At 45.6% G+C, this 17022-nt stretch overlaps 1 protein-coding gene across 1 annotated transcript in view; it reads left to right on the top strand.

Moving 5' to 3' along the window:
- The window catches only part of MEGF11 (multiple EGF like domains 11), a 385704-nt gene that overhangs the window by 216464 nt on the left and 152218 nt on the right, over positions 1-17022 (top strand). The window contains exon 9 of the mRNA XM_056865833.1: positions 12107-12319. Coding sequence (XP_056721811.1) covers positions 12107-12319 — 213 coding nt within the window. The remainder of the gene's footprint in view (positions 1-12106; positions 12320-17022) is intronic.

The following is a 17022-nucleotide window of genomic DNA, read 5'->3' as shown; positions in this document are numbered from 1 at the left end:
GAGGTAGTTATGAATTTCCTGCATTGTGCAGGAGGTTGGACTAGATGACTCTGTTGCTCCCTTCCAACTCTATGATTCTATGATTCTAAGCATGAAGCAACTTGATGGCACATAACACACACACAGGCCCCATGTGGAACGTCTAACACCTTTGTGTGTACATTGAAATTGGCTCTTAATCTCTAGTTTGAACCCTTTCGTGCGTTCTCCCCCCCCCCCTTCTAAATACTTTTCTGGCCAGCTCATTCCAGAGTGCCGGAAGAGTAAGTATCACACTACAAGGTTGTGGCTGGGCAGGTCTTGCGCATTCAGAGATTCCCATTTCTGTAGTTAGAGACTATGAGGTTGTCTGCAGCCTGAGCATTGAAGTTCAGAATGGGGTGACCCGAAAAAATAAAGTGAAGGAAGCAAGCTACAGCCGAGTCCTCAATTCAAAGGTTAACAGCCAAACGGAAAAATAAATGTGAACGCAGAAAGATAAGATCACGATTCCAAGTAAAAAAATGAGAAATGTCTTCCCGGTCAGTTGCCCTTGGCTAGGGTCTGTGAGTATCAGACAAAGATGGGGTAGATTCCCTCTTTCTCCTTTCCTGCTGACACAGTTGCAGTCTTATTGGAGTCCATTTTTAGTTCACAGTTACAACTAGAAATGTGTATTTAGAACGTAGCTGACCAAAATCCAATCCAAACACGCCGGCAAAGTAACAGATCCAGATGAAATTACCTCAGACTTTGTGTAAGGGGTCAAATAGACCACACCTGGTGCTGCTCTCTGCTTTTGGTTTCCATTTTCCCACAGGTTTATTCAGCTTTCTGTTTCTCAAGACTGATGAAGGGTAAAGGAAAGGACAGAAAGGGGAGAGAAGGATTCAGAATACGGTTGCCAACTCCTGGATGGGAAATTCCTGGAGATTTGGGGGTGAAGCCTAGGGACGGTGGGGTTTGGGGACCTCAGCAGAGTATCATGCTATAAAGCTTGGGTTGCCAACCTCCAGGTGGTAGCTGGAGTTCCTCCGCTATTACAACTGATCTCCAGCCGATAGAGATCAGTTTCCCTGGAGAAAATGGCTGCTTTGGCAATTGGACTCTATGGCATTGAAGTCCCTCCCCTTTCCAAACCTCACCTCAGGCGCTGCCCCCAAAATCTCCAGGTATTTCCCATCCTGGAGCTGGCAACCCTACATAGAACCCCCCCTCCAAAGCAGCCAAGCTCTGGGCAGCCCATTCCTGAAAGGGGGGGCAGTTAGGCAACGGCCGGGGGGGGGAGTTAGTCAACGTAGGGGGGTGGCACAGCCTCCGCAAAGAAAATAAAAGGCATTTTAAAAAATTAAAAAGAGAAAATGTCCCCATTGAGTAAAGCAAGGCTATGACACCAAAACACCTGGTGTGAGGGGGCATTCCCGGAGCAAAAGGTGTTAGGAAGCTGCGTAAAGGCAACTCAGCCCCCAGGAAGGCCCTTCCCACATGCCAGCATGGCTGCACTGGCAGCGAGGGCTAGCACAGCTCTGCGGCACCCCGATGTGCTTGCCCCTGGGAGGGTGTAATTGTCCCTTCTCCCAGGTTAAAGGGGTACTTATGCCAGTGCGGGGTCACTCCGGCTTCTAAGTAGCTTCAGCCCACCCACCCCTTTCAGGATTGCAGCCATAGTCTGGAGGTAAGGTGGAATTCCAGGAGATCTCCTGGCCCCACCTGGAGGCTGGAAATCCTAAAGCAGATAAACTAACAGGGCAGAGGGGGTATTCAAACCCGGGTCTCCCTGATCTTAGTCTGCAAATCACTGCACCGCTAACCTGGTCTACTCAGAAGCATGTCCTGTTTTGTTCAATGGGACTTAAACCCAGTAAAGTATTTTTAGGCTTCCAGCCTTATCCTGCCATCCTAATCAGTTTCACTGTTCTAAGCCCATTGATTTCAGTGGGTTTGGAAGCCTGCGAATTGAAGTGTAACAGGGCATTCCTAAGGAGAGTTAACTCTAGTCTAAGCCCATTGAAATGAATGGGCTTAGACTGTAGTAACTCTCCTTAGGAATGCGCTGTAAGTTACCTACTCCTTGGTGCATATATTTAGCATACATGATTGTTCAGCGTATTCGTAATGGTCCTTCTTTTGCATTGTGTTCTCTTTTTCTCGTGATTTCCTGGAGTTGCTGCACCACACAGGCCCTGGTTGACTGCTTTTTATTGCCAGCTGCCCAACCCAAAAGTTAGAAATTTTTTAGTGCTCGACAGATGACCTCCAACACAGAAAAAAAACAAAAATCTCCCTGTGCTTTCCTATTTATTTCTGTAGCCTGTTGCTGAAATTAGATGCATTTTTTTCTGCAGAGACGTTATCGCTTCTAATAATTTTATTGGCACTGTGCCCCCCATTTTTATTATTAGGCTTAGTCTCTTTTTTGGGTAATGTTCTTTTATAAGGCATAATGGATTACATTTAATTTAATTTAGATATTTGCAACAATAAATTTAACAGGGAGCGCTCCATGTTTACGAGATATGCAAATGAAACACATTTGCATCAATGAATCCCCTGCGGAGTAAGCCCTTCATTGTTCCCTCCAAGGCTTTTTAAAAAAATAACCTGGCTGACAAATAAGGTTGCCAACAAGCCAACCTCCAGGTACAGCCTGGAGATCTCCTGGAATCTCCAGCCTGGAGATCTCCAGGGAAGGGCTGTAGCTCAGACCGGCCAGTTCCAGTCTGAGTAGACAATACTGACTTTGATGGACCGAGGGTCTGATTCAGTAGAAGGCAGCTTCATGTGATTCATGTGAATTACAGCTGATCTCTAGACTACAAAGATCAGTTTTCATGGAGGAAATGACAACTTTGGAGGGTGGACTCTGAGCATTACATCCATGCTGAGGTTCCTCCCCTCCTCAACCCCCCATCCCCAAATCTCCAGGAATCTCCCAACCCACAGTTGGCAACCCTAGCCCCAAAGATCTGAAAGACAGCCTACTCTTTCCCATTTTTCCAAGGTTTGGAGTGGTGGACTGATCTGGAGAACTGGGTTTGATTCCCCTCTCCTCCACATGAGTGGTGGAGGCTAATCTGGTGAACTGGATTTGTTTTCCCACTCCTACACACTAAGCCAACTGGGTGACCTTGGGCAAGTTACAGCTCTGTTAGAGCTCTCTCAGCCCCACCTACCTCACAGGGTGTCTGTTGTGGGGAGGGGAAGGGAAGGTGACTGTAAGCCAGTTTGAGTCTCCCTTAGGTGGTAGAGAAAGTTGGCATATAAAAACTGAACTGAGGCTTTTGTACTTTGGTCATATTATGAGAAGAAAAGAGTCACTGGAAAAGACAATAATGCCAGGAAAATTGAAGGCAGCAGGAAAAAAGGAAGACCCAGCATTAGATGGAATTGACTCAATCAAGGAAGCCATGGCCCTCAGTCTGCAAGACCTAAGCAAGACTGTTAACGAGAGGACCTTTTGGAGGTCATTAATTGATAGAGTGGCCATTAGTCAGAAGCTTATAACACACACACACTGAAATACGATTCCTCTCCTCAACCCCAACCAAACAAAATAACCTTTCTGGTGATCTTTAAATAAAACAAGAGTATGTTTCTATTAATAGATGGTCTTTTGCTTTAAAAAAATTCGTTTTATTATTTACTGGTGCCTTTTTTAAAATACTCCCCCCCCCCCCAAAAAAAAGCAATCTGTAGTAGCTAACAGTCCTGGAAAATAAATGTTAGAACACGATTTTTAAGATAAGCATTTGGAGATAACACAAATGCCGAAGTGAGCTGAATTATTCCCCCCCCTTTTCCCCCCTACTCCCTGGTTAGTGGAACTTGGCCTTACATCTAGAGTACCTAGACAAACACCTGAGTTGATAGTGGCAAACAACGTTTGTGCTGCACTGTTGTATTATAAGTAGGGTTGCTAGTTTGGTTGGATTGGCAGGCAATTGTTTGCCAACTAGGGTTGCCAGGTCCCTCTTCACAACCGGTGGGTGGTTTTTGGGGTGGAGCCTGAGGAGGGCGGGGTTTGGGGAGGGGAGGGACTTCAATGCCATAGAGTCCAGTTGCCAGAGCAGCCATTTTTCTCCAGGTGAACTGATCTGTATCGGCTGGAGATCAGTTGTAATAGCAAGAGATCTCCAGCCACAGCCTGGAGGTTGGCAACCCTACCGCCAATCCATCAGCTGGCTCAGGAGTGGGGATTGCGTTTCATGCAGCCTTGCTGACGCCATTACATCACTTCTAGTTTACACCCAGAAGCGCCGCATCACGACCCCCTCAAAAAATGCTAGCGCGTGATCCTTGCCCTTGCTCCACCCCAGAAACCTCCTGCTAGAGGAGAGGGGGGACCTGGCAACCCTAATTATAAGCCCTTAACAGAGCTGCATCTAAAGTGCACATGCCAGGTGGGAAATAAGATTGCCAGTCCGAGAAGCCATCTGAAACATTGTTTTAGCCAGCGTGGTGTAATGGTTAAGAGCAGTGGTTTGGAGCGGTGGAGAACCGGGTTTGACTCCCCACTCCTCCACATGAGCAGCAGACGCTAATCTGGAAAACCGGGTTTGATTCCCCACTCCTCCACATGAAGTCAGCTGGGTGACCTTGGGCTAGTCATACTCTCTCAGCCCCACCTACCTCACAGGGTGCCTGTTGTGGGGAGAGGAAGGGAAGTTGATTATAAGCTGGTTTGAGTCTCCCTTAAGTGGTAGAGAAAGTCAGCATATAAAAACCAACTCTTCTTCTTCATCTTAGAATTTTTATACTGTGAGTCCAATCCCGTTAATTTGCTAACCATGACATGAGCCAGCTTATTTTAGTTTCCTGCCATTTTGTTAGCCATGTTTCTTAAAGGCATTTGTGAAAACATGATTGTCCAAGATTTTAAATGGGCAAGGTTCTCTGGATGCCATTTCTATTATTTTCCATGGACAGCAGTCTATTGCTGTCAAGAGAATAGTTTGGCAACCTTTCTTACAGCGTCGGCAGGGGAAACAAATATCGTAGTGTGTTAAACGGGGCATTGTAATGTTTAATATTTTGTGAAATTGTTACCATTAATTCCAACGCTGACATTTGTATTAACCCAACCCCAAATAATTGCAGTGCTTATTAAAGACCAATGGCGGTTATTATAATCCGGCTCTTTCCAGATAAGAAAGAAGCGATGTACAATTGAGCAAGAAACATGACGGGAGTGCAGCCGTTCGTTGCGTTATTTAATTGAGCCATGCATCTGGCCGTTAATGGCGTTACAGGCACATTAGATTGATAACACTGTGAAGTGAGGATGGTTCTGTAGCAAGTTAATTTCTCTGGCAATGATCCTGACGTTCCAAAGGAACCTTCCCCCCACCCCCCGTCGCATCAAATTCATTTGCAGGGTTTGTGCGATCTCGTGATAAGTTGGTAAAAACGTTACGGGGAAGAGGGAGGGGGGAGGGCAAGAGGGAAAGGGCGGCTAATTGCAGAAATGGATGAGGTCAACAAGGTTTCGTTTCCAAATACGCTTGCCCATTGCTTTATCATGCTTCATCTGCTATAAATGTAGGATGATATAGTGGGTGTATTGACTTCCTATTCATCTTGTGGAGTATTCTGCTTATACAGGCAGGCTGCTGTTGGAAAAGCAAAAAAAACCAGCTAGGGGAGGGGCTGTGGCTCAGTGGTAGAACATCTTCTTGGCATGCAGGAGGTCCCAGGTTCAATCCCCGGCATCTCCAGTTAAAGGGACCAGGCAAGCAGGTGATGTGAAAGACCTCTGCCTGAGACCCTGGAGAGCCGCTGCCAGTCTGAGTAGACAATATGGACTTTGATGAATCAAGGGTCTGATTCAGTATTAAGACAGCTTCATGTGTTCATGCCATATACTTAGGAAGAGTTATTCCCCTTGTGATTTCTGGCCAGGCCGGAAGGAGCAACAAGCTCTTTGCCACAAGAAGGCTTCTGTGCTTGGCAGGGAAGGTGGTCCGCTATCTCCTACTATCGCCATAAAGCTGCCCATGCTTTCCAAACATGTCAAAGCAGGGGGCGTCCCCTTGCTTTGGGCCTAGCTGGAGTGGAGGGGAGCCACCTTTGCCTCGCTTGGGGCCAGAGGGCTGGAGGGATGGTAGCAGAACAGATTTTTTGGAGGCACTGATGAAAATGCCTTGCTTTCTGTATCTGACACAGAAGTAGAAACTGAAGGGAGCTCCACCCTTTTAGTCAATCTTGACAGGGCAATATTGAAGCACGTGGCACAGCCCTCTTGGGTAGGGTTGCCAGTAGAACATGGCCACTTTGGCCATTGGTCTCTATGGCACTGAAGTCCCTCCCCTCTCCAAACCCCACCCTCCTCAGGCTCCACCCCAAAAAACTCCCGCCACCAGCAGGGGATGAGGGGGAAGGGTTGCCCGCTGCAGGTTGGGGAACTCCTGGAGATTTGGGGGTGAACAGAGCTTCAAAGGTTGAGCTACGAACTATACAGTATAGCAAAACAATTACAGTGGCCAATTCAGATTCATCACAGGTTGATGTACACACATCTGGAAGCATTGTTCATTTTGCATCAGATTGTGGCAAGACCCACAATTGAGGTTAAGAATCCACATCAAGCCACACAAAATATTAGGTTTTCTATTTTTCAGAAAAATATTTCAAAAGGCTTATTCCCGGATGTGTTTTTTATAATTTTATGTATTTATGGCCACTGAGGAAGGCCTACTCAGGCTGAAACGCATCTGGTCAAGCATTGGTCATTTACATTGTTTGTATATAAACTGGGCCTAAGAATGTTACAATTTATTTTTATATGCAGCCTGTACTCCAGGCCCTGTGTTTTTAACTATTTTACTGTGTACACCTTGAAATAACTGTAAATGCTTTGTTATATTGTATAGTTTGTAGCTCAACCTTTGTCTACATATTTGGTTGAGGTTTTTTTTTTTTTGTTCCCTTTTTTGTTGTTCTTATGTGATTTGGGGGTGGAGCCTGGGGAGGACAGGGACCTCATTGGGGTACAATGCCACAGAGTCCATCTTCCAAAGCATCCATTTTCTGTAGGGGAACTGATCTCTGTAGTCTAGAGATGAGGTGTAATTCCAGGGGATCCCCCGGTCCCACCTGGAGGCTGGCATCCCTACTCTTCGGACTGGCCCACTTGACATTATAGGCAGGTGGGTCGCATTTTTAAATATTCCATATATACATGTACATGTGTGTGTTCTAAAGAACTCCCTGCATTTAGAAACCTAGCGTGGTGGTGGTTAAGAGTGGTGGTTTGGAGCGGTGGACACTAATCTGGTGAACCGGGTTGGTTTCCCCACTCCTACACATGAAGCCAACGGGGTCAACTTGGGCTAGTCACAGCTCTCTTAGAGCTCTCTCAGCCTCACCTACCTCACAGGGTGTCTGTTGAGGGAAGGGGAAGGGAAGGTGATTGAAAGCTGGTTTGATTTTTCCTTAAGTGGTAGAGAAAGTCGGCATATAAACACCAACTCTTCTTCTTCTTCTTCTTCTTCTTCTTCTTCTTCTTCTTCTTCTTCTTCTTCTTCTTCTTCTTCTAGTACACCCAAGAGAAGACCAGGCTAGGACCACTTTCCATGACAAGCTAGATTTCCACAAGTGGGGATATTATTATTTTTTACTCACCCTTCTTCTGAAGTTGTGCAGCAGCATCAAAGCAGGCTCAAGAAGTCCATAAATAATTAAATGGGATCACGGGTGTGTGACTTTCTGATTTAGGGGGAGGCAGTAGATACGTCCCAATAGGTGTTCTTCACACAATTTCTTTCGTAAAATGCTTTTAGGAATTACCACCGAGCGAACTCTAAAATAGCAGCGGCCCAGACTGAAGTTTGCTGCAACTGGTTTGTTTCTGGCCAAAAAAAAAAAATTCGTTTGAACAGCTGCACCCGTTTTCCCTTGGCCACCTGCCGATTTCCTTTCCGCTTTTCCCAGGCGTGCCATGCCTGCTTAAAATCCTTTCTCCTTGATCATCATATTTTAACTTTCTCCAGTGTCGTCAGTGAAATGACCCACAAAAAAAGCATTTAACGGCCTCCTCGCTGGTGCGGCGGTTACAGTAAACATTTTAATCAATTGGGAGATTAAAATGAATGCTGATTGGGCAAATACCAGTTCCTGCTATGCAGGCGATAAGACTTTATTAATAATAAATGGCAGGGTAGTCCTTGGTGGATCAGGCTGCTGGAGATATCCATTCCTTGCAGGATTAGGAAACTTGCAAAAATCAGCAGAGGCTTCGTCTTTATTGATGGGGACTTTCCCAGTGGGCGGGAGATCTCATCGTTCCTTAGAATGGTTGTCTAGCATCATTATCTGGAGGCCAAATATGCCAAAGTTAAAGCAAGAATCATACGGTTCCCAATTACCTGTTGAATTTGCGGCACATTAATTGTGCTACAGTGTATATTTCTAAAAATTGTACCTTATTTAAGTCTTATCTTAGCCCAGTCTTCTTTTTTAATACTTTTAATGGACAATCAGCAATAGATATATACCTAAACTAAAAACAGATAGTCACATAATCACATAAAATAACATAAAATAATTTACACCTCTATATCACTAACTCCTTCTCACTTAAGAAGAAGAAGAAGAGCTGGTTTTTATATGCCGACTTTCTCTACCACTTAAGGAAGAATCAAACAGGCTTACAATCACCTTCCCTTCCCCTCCCCACAGCAGACACCCTGTGAGGAAGGTGGGGCTGAGGGAGTGTGACTAGCCCACGGTCACCCAGCTGGCTTCATGTGGAGGAGTGGGGAAACAAATCCGGTTCACCAGATCAGAGTCCACCGCTCCAAACCACCGCTCTTAACCAGTACATCACGCTGGCTCTCTTTACCAAAACTATATCTTATTACAAAATGGACATTTCTATTCTTTGAATCATTCTTGTCCATAAGAGGTCTACACTATTAATATCATTATTTTTTGGTAAGCGGTTAATTTCACTAAAATATAGACCTCTTTTATTTCTGATATCCAGTCATGTGTCTTAGGAGAAGCTTTCTGAATCTTAGCCCAGTCTTTGTTCTGAAAAGTCAGAATAGCACTCAGTGGCCTTCTATAGGCAAAACTAGAGAGGATCACACCAATAACGGTACCCGTGTAGACATTTGAACCATCTTCCAGGCAGCTGGGATCAGATTGAGGGTTCCCAAATCGAATCTCTGTAAAGGCACATCCATAGGGTTGCCAACCTCCAGGTGGTGGCTGGAGATCTCCCGCTATTATAACTGATCTCCAGGCGATAGAAATCAGTTCCCCTGGAGAAAATGGCCACTTTGGCAATTGGACTTTATAGCATTGAAGTCCGACCCCTCTCCAAACTCCACCCTCCTTAGACTCCATCCCCCCAAATTTCCAGGCATTTCCCAACCTGGAGCTGGCAACCCTATGCATCCCTATATTGATCTGAAGTTTCCATCTCCCATCCTTCACCCAACAGAGCTGATTTGGGCCAAAGAGTGAAACTAAAGGAAACCCTTCTGTCCGCCCTGTATCATATTGGATATTAACTGCCTCAAGATGTGTGCAGACATCTTAGCTAGCTTAAAAAAAAAACCTCTATAGCCCATTAGAACCTCCATGTGCAGTGGCAGTATCCCTCTGCATACCCAATACTGGGGTGAGAAACAAGGGAAAACTATCACCTGCATATCCAACCTGTGAGCTTAAAGATGCATCTGTGTCATCAGATAGAGAACTCTGGATTAGATGGATCCTTGATCAGATCTGGTGTTTGCTTATTTATTTATTTGGAAAATGAATATGCCACCCCTTCAGAGACTGTCTTGAGTCAGCGTACAACTATAACCACAACCCTGTAAAAACACAACCATTCAAAACAAGCCAGGACATAAAAGCAGCATAAAATAAACACCAAGCAGCCTAAATCGGTATTGATAAGACAGGCTAGTATGGGAGTCGCCAACCTTTTTGAGCCTGCAGGCCCCTGTGGAATTCTTTTTAAAATATATATATATTATTTAATTTTTCGGGGTACAGAAAGGGGGGAAAAGGGGGAAAGGGGAGAGATGATATTTCTGTGTCCAAGTTCAGTCAGTATACTGCAAACATACATCTGAAATAAATATAACTTAAAATACACCCTGTAATTTCTGAGACTGTGTATTAATGCCCCGTGTTATGTCTCTTTTTTACAATAAGATATGTTATATTTCATTTTTATAGACATTTCATAAATACATACTAATAATTTCCCTAGTAATAATATAAACATCCTCTGTTAAAAACTAAAGCTAAATGTATCATCTTCATATTTTATGTATCTAGTTAATACTCTATTTTATGTATCTAGTTAATACTTTGTTTTATGTATCTAGTTAATACTCTGTTTTATGTATCTAGTTCATACTCGTCCCCTGTGGAATTCTGACACAGCGTTGTGGGCACAGCCCCACAATGGCGGCCACAAAATGGTGGCTGCAGGGGGTGGAGCCAGCCACAAAACGGCCGCCGCAGCTTTCCTTCTGTCGCACCGTTGAGATCCTTGTGCTGAGCTGCAAAAGCAATGTTTTTAAAGATCTGCACAACCAACCAAATCTCCACTGGCCAATCCGAAGCTTTACTGGACAAAAGCCCCCCCCCCCCATCCACTTTCTAAAACCTCTAGCGGGCAACAGGAAAGGTGTCGGAGGGCACAGTGGCACCCATGGACACCTTGTTGGGGACCCCTGGGCTAGAAGCAGGACAATAATATATTGAAAGAGCGGGGGGGGGGGACCCTAGTGAAAAGTTCCCTAGTTAAAATATTCTGGCTTTGAGCAAGACTCTTCTGTCGCAGTAGGAATGATCTCATCCCCAGTGTAAGGAGACACCTGTTAGTTATGTCATCCTTTGTTTGCAGCTTCTAGGCCTGAGAAAGTATTTTTGCTGAGGCAGCTATGGCCTTCTAGCTTGCTATTTCAGAAATGCACTAAAAGCATTTGTTGAAATAATCGTATGTGTTTGTGCTGAGTTTGCCTATTACAATAGCCAACCAGATAATTAGAAGTAGTCACATGATTGTGATAAGCAACTTCAGAGATTGATCAGATAGATAAGTTTTCTCTATAACTATACATGTTTGTGAAGACCAAATCAGATTTCCTTGGACTGAAGCTCAGAAGGCAGAGATTGAAGGATCCCTGCTTAGTAAGACATTGGGACCTTTTTGGCTTATTTGATATTCCTTAAGAGCAATGGAAAAGGGACCGAATTCTGATTTGTTCTGACGACTAGTTTTTGATATGCATTAGAATAATGTTAGGTACTTTGATCATACTCGCCTGTTGATCTATACTCTGTGTAGGCTCAATTATTTCGGTTCTTTTTTGTACACTGTCTTGCTTAATAAAAAGAATCTCGCTTTCAATAAAAGACTGAAAGATTCAAATAGGTGTCTGTTCAATTGCTGGTTACTCAAATAAGAGAAACAAAAGGATTCGCGATCCTAGAGATTGTACTGTATTATCAAAAGCTAGAAGGGTTGATAGCCTTTCTGGCATGGTAAAGCAAAGATTGATGTGAAGCTGAGAATCACCCCCAAAGCAGAGCTCTAGGGAATTTTCATTTCCTAATCTTTCTAAAGCCATTTATGTAGGGTTGATGCTCGCTCAAAGCTCCTTTCTTAAATCCGACCTTTAAAATGACTATTCACGGTCCTGATACAAGAGGAGAAAGTCAAACAAATTCCATCCCCCATTCGCCTGCTACTTCGTTCCTTCATTTGCATAGCCATTAGCAATCCTCGTTTGCATAGCTAAGCTGCGGCTGTGATTCTTCATGCTTCCTTCAGTGAATGCTTCGAGTCGGGGGCAGAGCAAATACAAAAGGTCGCGTTAAAGGGGCTCTTAAGAAATGCAAAGCAGGTATGTGCCAGCTTCTCAGTGACATCTGAAATGACGGTTCAGCGTGAAGAAATAAAAAAAATATGCGGGGCACTTCAGCCTGGAACGTGCTGCTAATTACCAAGCATAAAACGGCTTAAGTGTTGTGATCGGGAAAGCCAAATGCTAAAACCCGACGTTATCCATCTGACCCGATGCTGCTAACCCTGACTCAGGTCTGTTGCTTTGCTTCCTGGAGTTTCTGGCTCACGAGTAGGCCTTCTGCTTCTTTTCTACAGGTGCCAAGAAGAGTGTCCCATTGGGACCTTCGGCTTCCAGTGTACACAGAAGTGTGACTGCGAGAACAGGGCCAAATGCTACCACATCAATGGGGCCTGTCTGTGCGATCCGGGCTTCAAGGGGATTCATTGCCAGGAGCGGATGTGCCCCGAGGGGTTTTACGGCTTAAAATGTAACAGGAGATGTCCCTGCCATGCTGTCAACACTGCCAGGTATGTGCCTCATGCGTCCTGTTGATTGTGGGTAGGATGGGCACATGTATTATACCAAGCTTTTCCTGCTGGGAGTTATATTAGAAGAAGAGTTGGTTTTTATATGCCGACTTTCTCTACCACTTAAAGAAGAATCAAACTGGCTTACAATCACCTTCCCTTCCCCTCCCCACAACAGATACCCTGTGAGGTAGGTGGGGCTGAGAATGTGTGACTAGCCCAGGGTCCACCAAGCTGGCTTAATGTGTAGGAGTGGGAAAGCAAATCCGGTTCACCAGATTAGCCTCCGCCGCTCATGTGGAAGAGTGGGGAATCAAACCCGGATCTCTTGATCAGAGTCCACCGCTCCAAACCACCGCTCTTAACCACTACACCACGCTGGCCTCCTCTGGGTAAATCCTGTGACCCAAACTCCTGTACTGAGTTGCTCCTGGTGTCAGTAGCCCTGTGCGCAGATCAACTCAGCTGGATCTAGCCGGAGGAGGAAGACTGTGTAGCCTGAGCAACCAGAAGGAAAACAGAAGAGAGAACAGCTTGATGGAATTGCCACAGTGGAAATCCTGGAATTTAAGGACCAGAGACCATAATGCACAGAAAGGCTTCAGATACAACCATTGGTGTTGGAAAGGGTCATAGAGTCGCAGCTGATTTATGGTGACCCCTCATGGGGTTTCCAAGGCAAGAGAGGAAACAGAGGTGGTTCGCCATTGCCTATCTCTGTGGCGCAATCCTGTGGAACTCCCTGCCCCAGGATGTCGTGATAGCTGTCCGTTTGGAAGGTTTTAAGAGAGCAGTGGACATGTTCATGAAGGAGAGGGCTATCCATGGCTACTAGTCCAAATGAATACTAGTCATGTTTCATACCTCTTCTCTTCAGGATCAGAGGAGCCTGCCTATTATATTAGGTGCTGAGGAACACAGGCAGGATAATGCTGCTGCAGTCGTGTTGGATTAGAGTCCACTGCTCCAAACCACTGCTCTTGACCACTACACCATACTTGCTCTCTAAAATATATAATATTTTTATATATATATTACTTTATAAGAATTTTTAGTTTCTAGCTCAACCCTTAGGTTCCCTGGTTGAGTTTTTTCCCTATTTTTGGTTTGGCTCTCACTGCGTTGCCAATCGACACATTTTAACCGGGAGGCAATCGGACAAAGGTGCAGACTGCTGAATGAAGAGGAGATCATTCCAGCTCTCGTGGCCCTCATTTCTATTCACCTTCATTCCTGGATAAATGTGCAGAGCCGACGATAGGACTGAATGTTTCCGTACACGGCTGGTGATAATTGATCTCCCCGGCAAATGTGCCTTTGATACAGTCATTCCTCACATTTAAAACAAGGCAGGTGGAGAGCCTGACTCTCACGCTGATGTTGGCTAACTGTTTCCCAGACCGCTCGGACTGAATCGCCCCCGGCCTCTGGTTATGCATGCAAGCGGTGCACCAGAGCTCTGGCATTTATGCGCGCTCACGATACACTGGAGGAGGCTTGGAGCGGCGCCCATCGGACGAGCTATCTTTCACTTGGAAGGGGCCAGACCAAGGGTCGCTTTGTCCTTTGTGTGAATTGGCGGTGGCTCTCTGGTGCGTGCCCAATGCACGTTTAGCGACGCGCGCCACCCTTTTCATGTGTTGAGCGGAGGCAAATGCTGAGGGCACGCTGGCTTGACCTCGTAAAGTGTGAAGTGGCTCTTGGAGGGAGCTGCGGCTGTCGAGGCTTTTGCCAAGAGTTTATAGACTGATCTGCAATTTAGATAAGCTTGAATTTAAGCCACTCTTTTTTGGGGGGGGGGTTGGTCACTGACACGAAGCATAAGAAAGCAGATTTAGTTCGCAATGCTAAATTGGCATAAAATTGCCATTAAGGGAAAACACCATTCAGTGTCTTAAAGTGGCTTCCCCGGTTGGTAAGAAAGAGATGTCCGGAGTGGGTGGGGGCGTCTGGTAACAGACTCCTGAGAGTCTCCATTATCCTTTAAAATGAAAAGTCCGGGTTAAACACAGTATATTTGTAAATACGGGAACAACATTCAATCAGTTTAAGCTGCTAAATAAAGGCTGAATTACACATTTACGTAAGATAATCCTTGATCTTGATTTTTACAAATATTAACAAACAGTCCGGGGGTCATTGGGATTGATGCCAAAGGGGAAGATGAGGTCAATCCTTCTTAGAATAATAGAATCATAGAGTTGGGTCCACCAGGGTCATCTTGTCCAACCCCTTGCACAATGCAGGAAATTTATAACTACCTCCCCCCCCCCAACCCCCAGGAATTCCATGCCTAGAAGATGGGGGGGAGGAAACCCTCCAGGATCCCTGGCTAATCTAGCCTGGAGGAAAATTGCTTCCTGACCCCAAAGTGGTGATCAGCATTACCGTGGGTATGTGAGAAAGGACCATAAGAACATAAGAAACATCATGCTGGATCAGACCAAGGCCCATCAAGTCCGGCAGTCTGTTCACACAGTGGCCAACCAGGGGCCTCTAGGAAGCCCACAAACAAGACGACCGCAGCAACATTCTCCTGCCTGTCTTCCAGAGCACCTAATATAATAGGCATGCTCCTCTGATCCTGGAGAGAATAGGTATGCATCATGACTAGTATCCACTTTAACTAGTAGCCATGGATAGCTCTCTCCTCCATGAATATGTCCGCTCCCCTCTTAAAGCCTTCCAAGTTGGCAGCCATCACCACATCCTGGGGCAGGGAGTTCCACCATTTAACTATGTGTTGTGTGAAGAAATATTTCCTTTTATCAGTTAAAATATTTAAAATATTTCCTTTTAACAAGCCTTCCGTTGACAATCTGAGTGGACTCCCTGGATAAAACAGCTAATGACACTTTCTGAGAAATGGATAGTGTGTTCTCTGCTGTCAAGTAGACAAGTGAGTTGTGTGAGAGATGTGGCAACTTTTCTCACTATAGTGTCAAGAAAAAATCTTCATCCCCCCCTTTTTTAAAGTGGGAAATGGTAGATGAATAGCCAATGGCTGTTAAATCTAGGGAAAGGAAGCTGAGTAGACTAACAGATAGGGTTGCCAACCGCCAGGTGGGGTCTGGAGTTCCCTGAAATTAGAACTGATCTCCTGTCCTGACAACAGAGATCAGTCCTCCTGAAGAAGGCTGCTTTGGAGGGTGGTTTCTGTGTCATTTGACCCTGCTGTGGTCCCTCTCCAAATCCCACCTTCCCCAGGCTCCACCTTCAAATATCCAGGACTTTCCCAACCCAGGGCTGGCAGCCCTACAACAGAATCAGAGCCACCGACACCATCCAGTCCACCGTTTTTCATGTAGCAGACCCCAAAGCTGGTGTAACATTGTGCCCACGGTTGGAAGATGCCAGAAAAGTCTGGATCTACATCCCATCTCAATATCAAACTTCTGAGGTGGGCCTCAGGTAATCTGCTGTTTTCCCAGACTGAGCCGCACTATGGTGCTAACTATGACTTTAAAAGGTAAAGGTCCCCTGTGCAAGCACCAGGTCATTCCTGACCCATGGGGGGGGGCGTCACATCCCGACGTTTCCTAGGCAGACTTTTGTTTACGGGGTGGTTTGCCAGTGCCTTCCCCAGTCGTCTTCCCTTTACCCCCAGTAAGCTGGGTACTCATTTGACCGATCCCGGAAGGATGGAAGGCTGAGTCAGCCTTGAGCCGGCTACCTGAAACCGACTTCCTTTGGGATCGAACTCAAGTCGTGAACAGAGCTTTTGATTGCAGTACTCCTGCTTAACACTCTGTATACATATAAATATTTAGTATTAGGACCCCAACCCATGTACTAGGGACAATTGTTTTAATCAAACAGCTTCTGAGATCTGACAATATCAGGCTAGCCTGGGCCATCCAGGTCAGGGACGACCTAAGATATAGGAGGTAATTTTGTGTTTGTTTGGGGCCTGGAGATCAAGCCCTATGAGGAAAAGCTGAGGGACTTGGGGATGTTCAGTCTGGAGAAGAGGAGGTTGAGGGGGGACATGATTGTTCTCTTGAAGTATTTGAATGGCTGTCACTTAGAGGAGGGCAGGGAGCTGTTTCTGTTTGCAGCAGAAGATAGGACTCGCAATAATGGGTTTAAATTGCAGGCAGAAAGGTACCTGCTGGATATTAGGGAAACTTTTTTTACAGTAAGAGTTGTTAGGACAGTGGAATCGGCTGCCTAGGGAGGTGGCGAGCTCCCCCTCCCTGGCAGTCTTTAAGCAGAGGCTGGACAAGCACTTGTCAGGGATGCTCTAGGCTGATTCTGCATTGAGCAGGGGGTTGGACTAGATGGCCTGTGTGGTCCCTTCCAACTCTTTTTCTGTGACTCCTTTCCCTCTGTTCATCTGTTGTATTTTGATTATATTTTTACAACCGTTGTAACCTGCTTTGGATCTGTTTGAGGAGAAAAACAGTGAATAAACAGCTGTTTCTCTAACTGCTGCGGTTTCTGAACTACCATCTGGACTCAGCCTAAGCTGGGTTGTCCAAAGTGGATGGAGGCTGGCATTTTTCGAGGCCAAGACTTTAAATGTTATTGAACGTTCCTCTTAGCATTTCCTTTCCCTGTTGGATCCTTGGGTTTTGTGCTGCTGATCCAGCCCGGCTGCCTTTCCTCGTACCTCCTTGTCTGCGTGTATTCCGTTGTCTTGCCTTGAAGCGTTCTCGTCTCCAGATGCTATCTGCTTCTCTTAATAAATGAGTCTAGTCTCT

This window comes from Euleptes europaea, chromosome 20 (genome assembly GCF_029931775.1).
Source record: "Euleptes europaea isolate rEulEur1 chromosome 20, rEulEur1.hap1, whole genome shotgun sequence".
NCBI classification, from domain to species: Eukaryota; Metazoa; Chordata; class Lepidosauria; order Squamata; family Sphaerodactylidae; genus Euleptes; species Euleptes europaea.
Note: the sequence above shows the minus strand (reverse complement) of the source record. Positions and strands in the feature narration are given on the sequence as shown.